This window comes from Gymnoscopelus microlampas (assembly GCF_963454915.1).
Source record: "Gymnoscopelus microlampas genome assembly, chromosome: 13".
Classification (NCBI taxonomy): Eukaryota; Metazoa; Chordata; class Actinopteri; order Myctophiformes; family Myctophidae; genus Gymnoscopelus; species Gymnoscopelus microlampas.
This window is the reverse complement of record NC_139950.1, coordinates 48,560,464-48,573,637: the sequence shown is the minus strand read 5'-3', so window position 1 is coordinate 48,573,637 and position 13,174 is coordinate 48,560,464. Positions and strand designations below refer to the sequence as shown.

Below are 13,174 nucleotides of genomic sequence, written 5' to 3'. Positions count from 1 at the left end.
TATCCCAACACCCTCACAGGAATCTGAATGGAGAGAGAAACTGAAACAGGAGATTATGGAAGACGTCAAATCGCAAATGCAGGGGTTTACGCAGGAGCTCATGAAAGAGATCAGACCGCTCCTTCGACCCAACACCACCGATACACGACCTCGCGGTTCGCCTCCATCTGAACGACGCCGGGAGCCGTACCAACGCAACGAGTGGGATGAGGGAGGTAGGCCGATCTGTAGGAGCTGTAGGCAGTCTGGGCACATTGCTCGCTTTTGTAAATCTGACCCCAATCATTTAAACTAGTACGCCCTGTCGCCGAGGTCCGGGAGACAGGGGTGCAGCGCGCACTCGCCAGATCAAGGGCTAATGAAGTGTTTATTGGGGACTGTCCGACTATTGGGATCACTATGGGAGGAGTCCACTTAAGGGGGTTACTGGATACTGGGTCACAAGTCACATTAATGCAGCAAAGCTTATTTGAGGAAAAATTCTCACACCTAACGTTGGGAAATGGGCCCCTTGTTTTTAAATTACGCGCCGCTAATGGTCTTGACTTACCGTACACTGGCTATGCCATATTGGACCTAGAGCTGGAGGGAATGAAGATCCCAGGGAGAGGAGTTGTAATCGTGAAAGATGAACATTGTACTCAACCGCTGATTATTGGGATGAATGTCGTGAACGCTGTATGGCATGCCCTCTTTAAATGGCCTGGGAGGCCTGTGTTTCCATGTCAGCAGGGAAGGACGCTGTGGAAGGACGCATTCGCCACCTGTAGGAGGGTGGAGGCAGTGACGAACGAAGATGGGTCCATCGGTTATGTGTGGCCGGTCGGCCGGCGGAAGATTCGAATCCCCGCGCAGAGTGAAGTGATGATCTGGGGCCGCGCTTGGAGAGGACCAAATGGAGCGGACTACGAGGCCTTGATGGAAGCCTTGCCGGATGGAAAAGATTTGGGAGTGGCCCGTGCCCTCGTCACGGTGCGCCACGGACGTGTTCCCATACGAGTGTGCAACCCACACGCATATAGTCTGGTCCTGGACCGCCACCAGAAGCTGGGGAGGCTGTACCCGGTGGAAGAAGCGGATGTCCGAGGCGGCAGGGACCTGAGCCTGTCCCTGGGGACCGACGGAGAGGTGGAAGTGGCCGTAATCAGTGTGGAAGATGATGGACCACTGAAGACCCTGCCCGAAGAGATGGAAGTGTTGACGGAGCGTGATGACCTGCCGGAGGCGCAGAAGAGAGAGTTACACGAGATGTTGTGTCGGTGGAAGAAGGTGTTCGCCATCCATGACGAGGATTTCGGACGGACGGACGTCGTGCAACACCAGATACCGACCGGAGACGCGGCACCCATACGAGAGCGACACCGGCCGTTGCCGCCCTCCATGTACCGGGAGATGAAGACCCTCCTGAATGAGATGCTGGAGAAGGGAGTCATCAAGGAGAGTTGCAGTCCGTGGGCGGCACCTATCGTACTGGTCAAGAAGAAAGATGGCAGCTGGAGGTTCTGCGTCGACTACAGGAAACTTAACGCCGTGACGCACAAGGACGCCTTCCCCCTACCCAGGATAGAAGAGACGCTCACCAGCCTGACGAAGGCGCAATGGTTCTCCACGTTAGACCTGGCCAGCGGGTATTGGCAAGTAGGAATGGATCCCCGGGACCGGGAGAAGACCGCCTTTACGACCCCGCTGGGCCTGTTCGAGTTTCAACGCATGCCGTTCGGGCTTTGTAATGCGCCCGCGACGTTCCAGAGGCTGATGCAGCAGTGTCTGAGTGGTCAGGTGACAGAATCCTTGCTGGTATATCTTGATGACATTATAGTATATTCACCTGACTTCTCCTCTCATCTACAGCACCTCGAGCTCGTCTTCCAACGCCTGTGGAGACATGGACTGAAGCTGCGGTTAGACAAATGCAAACTTCTGCGGAGGGAAGTGCAATTTCTGGGCCATGTCGTGGACAAAGAGGGAGTGCGGCCCGATCCGGAGAAAGTGGTGGCAGTGCGGGACTGGACACCACCCTCAACGGTCCGCGAGGTCCGCGCGTTTCTAGGTCTAGCGGGTTACTATAGGCGTTTCGTGTCCTCTTTTGCTGCTATAGCACGACCCTTAAACAACTTATTGATAGGAATCCCAAATGACGTAAAATCCCACCAGTGTAAAGTCGAGTGGACTTCGGAGTGCCAGCGGGCGTTTGATGCGTTAAAGAGTGCCCTCACACAAGCCCCGGTGTTAGCGTATGCGGATTATACACAGCCTTTTGTGGTTTACACTGATGCGAGTGGCCGTGGGTTGGGAGCGGTTCTAGCCCAGGTCCAAGACGGTCACGAACGTGTAATAGCTTATGCAAGCCGCAGTCTCCACCCGACCGAGCAGAATGACGCAAATTATAGCTCGTTCAAATTGGAGCTTTTGGCCCTTAAATGGGCCGTGACCGAGAAGTTTAAAGATTATCTCACTGGCGCTCGATTCACAATATTCACGGACAATAACCCTGTTGCGCATCTCCAAACGGCTAGATTGGGAGCTGTGGAACAACGGTGGGCTGCTCAACTTGCGTCGTTTACTTTCGACATCAAGTATCGACCGGGCAAAAACAACGCCAACGCTGATGCCCTATCGCGGTTCCCAGTGCAGCCTGTAGATGTGGCGGCTGTACAATCGACGCCAGCAGCCCGGGAGGATGAGTGGAGAGAGACGCAGGATCGGGATCCAGATGTGCAGGTGGTGAAGAGGTGCGTGGAACGGGGGAGAGCCCCTAATATGGTGGAGAGGAAGAATTGGACTCGGGGAGCGCGGCAACTGTTACGCCAGTGGAACAAACTGATTATACGAAATCATGTGTTATATAGGAAGGTGACCGATCCTTATACCAAAGAACAATACTCACAGATCATTTGTCCAGGTTCACGCAGAGAGGAGGTATGGAGAGGAATCCACACGGCCGCGGCGCATGCTGGGTTGGAGAGGACCTTGGCCCAGCTGCGACGTCGGTTCTATTGGCCAGGCATGGAGGGAGCGGTGCGTCAGTTACAACAGGGTTGTGTCGCCTGCAGCCTGCAGAGGAACAGGTCAGAGCCTCGGGCCCCCTTACAACCCTTTGAAGTCTCATATCCACTAGAAGTAATAGCCATTGATTTCCTCACATTAGGTAGGCCTGCTGATGCGTGGCAAAACATTCTGGTAGCTACTGACTTATTCACCCGTTATAGTTGGGCTATTGCCACCCGAGACCAGACTGCGCACACCACTGTCCGTGCGTTATGGACGCATATTATCCAGCCGTTCGGCTGTCCGGCCCGGTTCCACTCAGATCGAGGCCCCAACTTCGAGTCCGAGTTAATGCACCATTTATGTCAGACTTATGGTATTGCAAAAAGTCGCACCACTCCGTACCACCCGGCTGGGAACGGTGGAGTGGAACGATTTAATCAGACATTACTGAACATGTTGCGATCACTAGACACTGATAAACAAGGAAGATGGAATGAGCACTTACCCGAGTTAGTTCATGCTTATAACAACACGATCCATAGTGCTACGGGTTATGCCCCCGCCTACTTAATGTTTGGCCGACATTTGAGGCGCCCTATAGATGTCCAGTTAGGAGTGCAGTCAGCGCAAGAGCGCATGGGAGTGGGTGGCTGGGTACAGGACCACCAACAGAGAATGGCGACAGCTTATAGGACCGCAGGGGAGAGGATGGGAGAAACGGCCAAGAGGAGAAAGCAGGTTTATGACCGTAGGGCCGGTATTACACCCCTATTACCAGGAGAGAGAGTGTGGATTCGAAATAGGAAGAGAGATGGCCAGGGGAAATTGAGTACGTGGTGGGACCCCGAGCCTTACGCAGTGATGGAACAGGTGGGAGCTACGGGGTTGGTGTACCGAGTCAGACCCGAGAAGGGGGGGGCGAGAAAAGACCATACATAGAAATGCGTTGAAAGTGTGTGTAGCCCCCAGGTCGCCCCACGAGGACCCCCCAGCTGTAGTGCAGCCCGAGCAGGTAGAAGCAACAACGCCGCAGTATTATGGGTTTCTCTCCGTCCCGAGAGCACCAGATGAGCCACGGCGCTCGGGAAGAGCAAATATAGGCCAGCCACCCCAGAGGTATGGACATGATTAGGGACAGTTGCAGGGACTGGCAACGGAAAAGTGGGGGGGGATGTGACAGGGTCAAAGCAGGGGGGTGAAACCAAATTGTAACATTTTTTATTGATGATGAAAAACCTGTATTACGCACTTAAAAACATCATTCTCTTAACTATATTTCTGCACTGCATGTTTTATGGTTGACAATGTATTTCCCCCCGGTCCCCGAGCCACTTGACATTGGACTCCCCTATAGGCTGTGTGACATTGGCCTTGTGACAGCGGACGGCCAATGTCCCCAGGTCACGCTGGTGGCAGAGCGAATGAGGGCGGAGTAGGGTGTGGCCCACCTTATTCAAAAGTGAGCGCGAGCCACTTGGACAGCAGAGAGACAGGCATACAGGGCAGTGTGGAAGTGACAGCCAGAAGGGACGGTTGTGCACAGGAGGAGCAGACATACCACGGAGCAGAGGTGGGGAATACAGTGATCGCGGCACGTACCAAGCCACCAGCAGCGGACGGTGAGCAGACGGCGCAGTAGCAGCAGAGACGGGGAGGACAGACAGACGAACCAAGGAACGGAGGAGAGGTCCAGTGGCGATAACGTTGCGCGCTTCACACCCTCAAAGCCAGACGTACAGTCTGGCGGGCGAGTAAGTGTCCTTCTATGCAACGTTACCTTTATAAACCCACGGTCCTAAACCTCATATGTGAAATATACCTGAACAGATGAACTGGTTCTAGTTTCTATGATTGCAGGCAATACGCACGAAGACAAGAAGAGACAGTGATTCCTGGCCTAAACCCCCGCTCCAGTTAAACCCCATATAAGGACATTCCCACCTTTTGCATTGAACCGTGATGAGTATATGACATATAGCAATTGAATTGGCACTTGGCACTTTACTGCTTCAGTAATAGTTGGCACTTTAACGCTAAATTCATTATTTATTTGCTATAGTTTGCACAAGCCCTGTCTGTTTTTAGTGTTTGGTGATTGTCTGTATTCCTGTATTTTAGTTAGTTAGTGGGCGCATTAGGAGGTCGAGGTTTTAGAATTAGTGTTATATTTTGTTTATGCTTTTCAATATTTTATGGCTTATAGACGCCACTGTATTAGCTTAATAAAATAGATTACCTTTTTATACAAACCTGTTTCCGTCCAGCTTTCTCCAAGGGATATGTGTTGAAGTGTTGTTCTCATTTAAAAGTATTGTACTTACCTGGGTAAACTCGAACCTGTGAATAGCCTAAGAAAGAGTGTTACAGAGGACCCTACCTCTTAAATAAAAAGGTGGCGTAGTCTTGCAGTACCTAACAAACAGTATTATTCTCACAGTAATTACGCACCCCGCACTTTACCGTGCAACTGATATTTTATTGTTGTGAGTTTAATGTGTATTGTTATTTATTTATTATTGAGACAAAGTAAAGAGTGTCAGCATTCTAAAAAGAAGTGGCAAGTTACATGTGACAACCTGGCCACCGTCACATATATATATATATATTTTATTTTTTTTCAAACCAACATTACCAACATATTACGAACAGAGCCCAAAAAATCAAGTTATGAATCATCGTGTTTTAATAACATGAAAATACATCCGTTTTAAAAAATAGATGCATTTATAAAGATGACATTTTCCATCCATTTGCATAGATTTATTTATAATGTTTATTGAACAGATATCTTTGGGACACAGTCAGTTGATTGGTTGCGTGTTTTTCCCAAGTTGACGTTGACCCCCCCGGGTCGAGGGGGGGGGGGGGGGGGGGGTGTCACGGTGTTCAGGCGTTGCAGAGGTTCTCGTGGCAGCAGGTCCATCCAGGACGATCACACAGAGCCAGCCGAGCACAACCCTTCTCCCCGTTAGCTGTACCACACACACACACACACACACGCACACGCACACACACACACACACACACACACACACACACACACACACACACACACACACACACACACACACACATTTTAATTCCTTTATTTGAGTCTGTGTGTATAAAATACATAACGTAACAAGGGCCCAAATATGTTTCAGTTTATTCTGATGCCATACTGTACTGTACTCATAATGACATGTGTCTCGTTATGTGCGATATGGCTTCAAACCATAGACCAGGGGTCTTCAACAAGGGGTCCGGGACCCCTAGGGGGTCCTCAGAGCTATTATAGGGGGTCCGCCAAATCTTTGTGTGATAAGATTTTTTCTTTTTACATTAACCACTTGAACCCTAGCATCCCTTTTCTGAGGGGAACATTAGCCAAATCTACAACCCGACCCCCTAAACCTAACCTCTAAATGTCTAATCCTAACCTGAATCTTTGTCTAATTGTAAACGTATCTCTAAAAAAAAAAATCACACCCAGTGTGAAGAGAGTGGTGCCTTTGAATTAGTGTAACTGGTTGCATCCTTGTGTTGCAATCAGCTGCAGCTGTTGAGGCCGTGCTCAAACATACGGACGGACGGACGGACACACACGGTCAAATGTAGGAGTGGTTGGCACCACTCAAAAATCCACCATAAAACAACCATTTTTTCTTGCGAGGACCAGAAAATGGTCCTCACAACGTCTATTCCTCAAATTCTACTGTACTTGTGAGAACGTTTGGTCCTCGCAAGTATAGTAATACACACACACACACACACACACACACACACACACACACACACACACACACACACACTCACTTCTCGTGTAGCAGGCCTGGGGAACCTTGGCAGTGCAGTCCAGCACCTGGTTCCTCAGCATCAAGAAGTCTTCCCCGTAACATCTGATTTTATACTGCGTCTGTCCTGTTGAACACACACACACACACGCACACGCACGCACACACACACACACACACACACACACACACACGCACACACGCACGCGCACATGCACATGCACATGCACATGCACATGCACATGCACAAGCACACGCACACGCACATGCACATGCACATCACACATTTTAATTATTTATGTCCACATAAAGGAGAGCATACAAGGTAGCTTTAAATTGTTTGGCATGTTGTTCCATGCCAAAAATGTATGCTAAATATGCTAAATAACCAAAAAAAAAAGGGAAATCTAACTCCTGGAAAGGCATCATTTTCAAGATGACGGGGACCTTAAAATGCCTATAAGCTGGGAGGGAATATGTGCCATCTTGAAAAAGATGCCTTTCCAGAAGTTTAATTTTCCTAAATGTTTAGTATGTTATTTAGCATAATATGCAATAGTAACAGAATCCATTGAGAAATCCCTTCTATCAATTATTGGAGGCTTCAACTAACCAAACCACCAACAAACCGACCACTAGGGGGCGAGCACAACTCGTTTGCGTTGTTTTTTGAAAACCTTGCCCATACCTAACAGCATGCCAAAATAAAAAAAACGAGTTACCAAGTGCACAAATTTTAAGATTTTTTACATATTCCCTCCCAGCTTATACTGTTTATTTTAAGCTCCCGGCAGCCATCGTGGACGCCATATTGAAAATGATGCCTTTGCAGAAGTTTGATATTCCTACATTTTTTGTATGTTATTTAGCATAACCAATAGTAACAGAATCCATTAAAAAATCTCTTCTATCAATTATTGGGCTTTCAACTATATACTGAAATATCTAATATTGGAATCATTCCAAACAGACCACTATAGGGGGCGAGCCCAGCTTGCTTGCGATGGTTTTTGAAAACCTTATGCCCATACCTAAAGCCATGCCAAAAATCAAAAACTCGTCACCAAGTGCACCATCTTGATGATCTTGGCCGAATTCCCCCCCAGCTATAAGGACACAAATATTGAAGGTACTGTTAAGGTTACATTCACAAAATCATGGCATACTGTATGTCTTCATGATACAATACGCTCATGTCACTTAGTACTCTATGGGTAGAAGTAACAATATATGTACTCAGTACTCTTACTCTATGGGTATGAAGTAACAGTATAAGTCAGGGGTGATGCAACTTTGATGATGCAGAGGGCCACTATATTTCCACACTCACACCAGAGGGCCACATTGCATATACTGTCGGGCAGACAGACTGACCTTTTATTGTAAATTAATGCCATTCTATTTCACACAAAAGTAGCAGAAACAGCCGATCTACAACCTCAAAACGCGTCGCGCTGCGACGCGTTTTGAGCTTGTAGATCGGGTATTTTTGCTACTTTTGAATTGGAATTTCAGGGGAGGCCATAAAGGCCATGGCTGTTCGTTGCCCCTCAGTTTGGCCTTGTGCCCCTCGTAAAGTGCCTGTCCTGAGTCCACAGTGGCCTTAATGCCCCAGCTATACCACTTTGTCCTCTGTCTCTTTCTTGTCATGTAGACACCAGTGTCTCTTTCTTGTCATGCAGACACCAGTGTCTCTTTCTTGTCAATATGTAGACACCAGTGTCTCTTTCTTGTCAATATGTAGACACCAGTGTCTCTTTCTTGTCAATATGTAGACACCAATGTCTCTTTCTTGTCATGCAGACACCAGTGTCTCTTTCTTGTCATGTAGACACCAGTGTCTCTTTCTTGTCAATATGTAGACACCAGTGTCTCTTTCTTGTCAATATGTAGACACCAGTGTCTCTTTCTTGTCAATATGTAGACACCAGTGTGTCTTTCTTGTCATGTAGACACCAATGTCTCTTTCTTGTCATGTAGACACCGGTGTCTCTTTCTTGTCATGTAGACACCGGTGTCTCTTTCTTGTCATGTAGACACCAGTGTCTCTGTCTTGTCATGTAGACACCAGTGTCTCTTTCTTGTCATGTAGACACCAGTGTCTCTGTCTTGTCATGTAGACACCAGTGTCTCTTTCTTGTCATGTAGACACCAGTGTCTCTGTCTTGTCATGTAGACACCAGTGTCTCTTTCTTGTCATGTAGACACCAGTGTCTCTGTCTTGTCATGTAGACACCAGTGTCTCTTTCTTGTCATATAGACATCAATGTCTCTTTCTTGTCATGTAGACACCAGTGTCTCTGTCTTGTCATGTAGACACCAGTGTCTCTTTCTTGTCATGTAAACACCAATGTCTCTTTCTTGTCATATAGACTATGCTCATTTGGGATGTGCTTGCACTGTATTTTAATGACGTGACGCGCACGTCGCTTAATGCCGACAGTACAGGTCACACAATGGACAATTGATATGCATCTAGGCTTATTCCTTTGTTAATGTCCCTGGTGTGAGTCGGGAGCCTTTGTAAACTTTGTTGAGGTGTGAATTTAAAGTAGTTTTAAATCTATGCGTGTGCCTGCGCGTGCTCCTGGCCAAATAGGTTCCGGCACGCCGTGCAAGGCCGTCCAATGAGCATTGCACCCCTGCATATAGACACCAGTGTCTTTTGTTGAGATTCTGAATTCTTAACTCCCCTTAGTCCCCATCTTTAAACCAAACCAATTCAGCGACTTTGATTCAGGGCCGGACTGGGACCAAAATTCAGCCCTGGCATTTTGGCCCAGACCGGCCCACCACAACCGGCGCGCAGATAGCAGACACTCTACTGCCCAATTTTCCCAATATGGAAAATTACAGTCAGCTGGGGCAAACAGTCAGCTGGGGCAAAAGTAATGCCCCAGCTGACTGTACCACTTTGTCCTTTGTCTCTTTCTTGTCATGTAGACACCAGTGTCTCTTTCTTGTCATATCGACACCAGTGTCTTTTGTTGAGATTCTGAATTCTCCCGACCCCCCCAGCCAAAAAAAAAAAATCACACCCAGTGTGAAGTGGGCGGTGTGGTCATCACAGTGATGGAAGCTCACTTAAATAAAAGTTTTTTTTTTTAAGTGCATAGTCCTATTTATAGGTTATTAATTTCATCATGTGTCTCGCTAGCCAATCACAGTGCTGAATAGAGTCAGCCAATAGAGTCAGCCAATCACAGTACAGCTAGGGGTGTACTAATGTAGCCAATCACAGTACAGCGAAGGGTCTACTAATGAGATGTCCCAACCCCAGTTATAGGGGTGGCTACACCGCCCAAAAACTGTCCCAGTGGCCCACCGGGCATATATGGTATATGCCATATGGCCAGTCCGTCCCTGCTTTGATTGGTGCAGGGCTGAGCATGGATCAGATCGTAAATACCATAATGTATTTATTTCACTGCAGATAGTCTAAAATCTTGTTTTATTTGATGGCCTTCCTGCCCTGGCAGGAAGGCCATCATGATGAAGTTCCAGGCCTGGAGACAGCACAGTAGTGCCAGCCCTTTTTCCTCTTTTTGGGCTTCCTCTAACAACCAGTCTGAGGCTATAATGTCCTCGGCTACCAGACACTTTTAAAAGGGGACTAAAATCTTTCTTTTTAAGACATTTGCCTACAAAAACAGTACAAAGTGCATGTAAGAAGCCTAATATATAGCTAGCCTAGACAAGGATTCAAAAGACTTGAAGGGTCTACACCATTTTTGTGTGTTTTTGGTCTCCCCCACCTCTCTTCTGTTCCAACAAATACCCGACTTCGAGCATGCAGGCTTTCATAGGCTATCTGTGGTTTTTATGTAAATTGGTCTGAAAACAGTCCGTCAGATTTGTTCCCCCACCCTACGTCACGTCTGGGAACAATTCCTCCCGTTTTTCAGTTCTAACCAAAATAATAATAATAATAATAATAATAATAATAATATTTTTTATTTATTTTTAATTTTTTCTTATTTTTTTTTTTACTTTTTCCACACAGAACCAGGACATAACATGCATACAAACTGGCTCAATAGCGCCCCGTGCCAAACAGGACAATGTGGTATTGCAGGTGAAAGTGCTTTATAAGCCAGAGAGAAGTTAGTTGGAATGAGTATATCTGAGGCTTGATTTAGGCTCAAACCTTTTGAAAAACGTTTGAGGGACATAAACAATATGATATCAAATATTATTATTATTTTTTAAATTCATGGTGTACAGTAGCTCCTTTAAAAAATACGGAAAGACTAAAAACACGGAGTGTGTGTGTGTGTGTGTGTGTGTGTGTGTGTGTGTGTGTGTGTGTGTGTGTGTGTGTGTGTGTGTGTGTGTGTGTGTGTGTGTGTCTATTGTCCCCACAAGTATAGTAACATTTGAGAGGAACATTTTCATGATCCTCACAAGAAAAAAAGCATGTTTCATGGTTTAAAAATTATATTATTAGATGTTAGGTTCAGGGGTTATAGGCAGTGGGTAAACCAAGAATCTAATAATAACTAATACATACGTAAACCAAGAACCTATCATCAGCCTACATTGAAACTATACACACTGAGATGTCAGGTCAACAATGACCTGACATCTCTCTACATAACATATCTAAGTCATGGGTCTTCAACGTTTTCAGGCCAAGGACCCCCTACCTGAGAGAGAGATGAAGCAGGGACCCCCCTACTCTATATTGTATAAAATTGTGTATCAGATGAAAGTTGTTGTTTTTTTACTTAGTCTGCTCTTTTTTTCCCTCTACACCTATAGCCTCTTTGCCAAAAAATAGCCGATCTACAAGCTCTCAACGCCTCGCAGCGCGAGGCGTTGTGAGCTTGTAGATCGGCTATTTTCGGCTAATGTTCCCCTCAGAAAAGGGGATGCTAGGGTTAAAGTGGTTAATGTAAAAAAAAAAAAACTAAATCCTATCACACAAAGATTTGGCAGACCCCCCTAGGGGTCCCGGGACCCCCTGTTGAAGACCCCTGGTCTGTGTGTGTGTGTGTGTGTGTGTGTGTGTGTGTGTGTGTGTGTGTGTGTGTGTGTGTGTGTGTGTGTACACGCGCGTGTGCGTGTGCGTGTGCGTGTGCGCGTGTGCGTGTGTGTGTGTGCTGTCTCACCTAAGCAGAGAGGCAGCAGCAGCAACAGGATCAGAGTGGGTTTCATCATCTTGTTAGACAGACAGAAAGACAGACAGCAGACTGACTGACTGACTCACTGCAGGCTCTGCTCTTTATACTGCCCTGTGTGTGTACACACACACACACACACACACACACACACACACACACACACACACACACACACACACACACACACACACACACACACACACACACACACACACAGTGGGGTCAGCAGAGGACAGTGTGCTGTTCTCCGGGTCAGAGACAACAAGGTGTTTGTTCACCGTTGGCGCATTGGTGGAAAAAGCACTCAAACGTTTCACTCCAGTAAAAGTATCAATACTGCAATGTAGAAATACTCGGTTACGAGTAAAAGTCTGGAATTAAAAAATGTACTTGAGTAATAGTACAAAAGTATTGGTATCAAAATGTACTTAAAGTACCAAAAGTAAAAGTAATAACATCATTGAAAATAGCAGATCTCATTTTCAAATAGCCTAGGTATAAAATAGGGCTAAAGTGGTTAATGTATGTTTTATAATGTAATCATTTATATCTGCAAAGTAACTAGATGTGAGTGGAGTAGAAGTCAAAAAATATAGACAATTGGAAATACTCCAGTAAAGTAAAAGTACCTCAACATTGTACTTAAGTACAGTACTTGGGTAAATGTACTTAGTTACTTTACACCACTGATCGTTGGTAACAGGTTGGGAACGCGCTCAAACAGTGGTTCTCAACCTGCGGGTCGGCCCCCGCATGACAGTAAAGAGACCATTTTAGGACCTTTTTAATACCAAGAAAAGTAAAAGACCATTTACTGCATCAAAAGTAATCAGCAAACTATACTATAAAGAGTGGTCAAACCTTGGCCAAATTGTCAAATAATATTAGAAAGAGGTGAAAATCGGGAAAATAGACGATCTACAAGCTCACAACGCCTCACAACGCCTCGTAGATCAGCTATTTTCACTATATTTATCTGTGGAACCGAGTCAAACAAAATGTAATGACCCAACTCCTCAACATTCCAAGTGCTTATCAGGGTGGGGGGTGGGGCAGGGGTCTATATGTGGAGAGTTGCGTCATGATCCGAGGAATCCAGGGGAAACTAGAAAAAGTGCTCCTCTGCTAGCCTGGGATCCAGCCTGATTCGCTACGTTCGGCGGACTTTTTTCTCTCTCTTCGCTTATCAGTCTGGAATGCACCCCATTGACTCGTTTTGCAGAACTACACTGGAACTACATATGTTACGTTAGGCAACGTCGTTGCTGATTGGATGTCGTTCAAACG

At 46.5% G+C, this 13,174-nt stretch overlaps 1 protein-coding gene across 1 annotated transcript; it reads right to left on the bottom strand.

Annotated features, from left to right (window-relative positions):
• Nucleotides 1–5,653: 5,653 nt before the first annotated feature.
• Nucleotides 5,654–11,946, bottom strand: LOC311058903 (uncharacterized protein). Its single transcript, XM_084076432.1, has 4 exons — nt 11,876–11,946; nt 7,796–7,870; nt 6,787–6,891; nt 5,654–5,963 (listed from the first exon to the last, which is right to left on the bottom strand). The coding sequence occupies exons 1-4, from the start codon at nt 11,922–11,924 to the stop codon at nt 5,878–5,880; spliced, it is 315 nt and encodes a 104-aa protein (XP_083932558.1). The 5' UTR covers nt 11,925–11,946; the 3' UTR covers nt 5,654–5,877.
• Between the last annotated feature and the right edge of the window lie 1,228 nt (nt 11,947–13,174).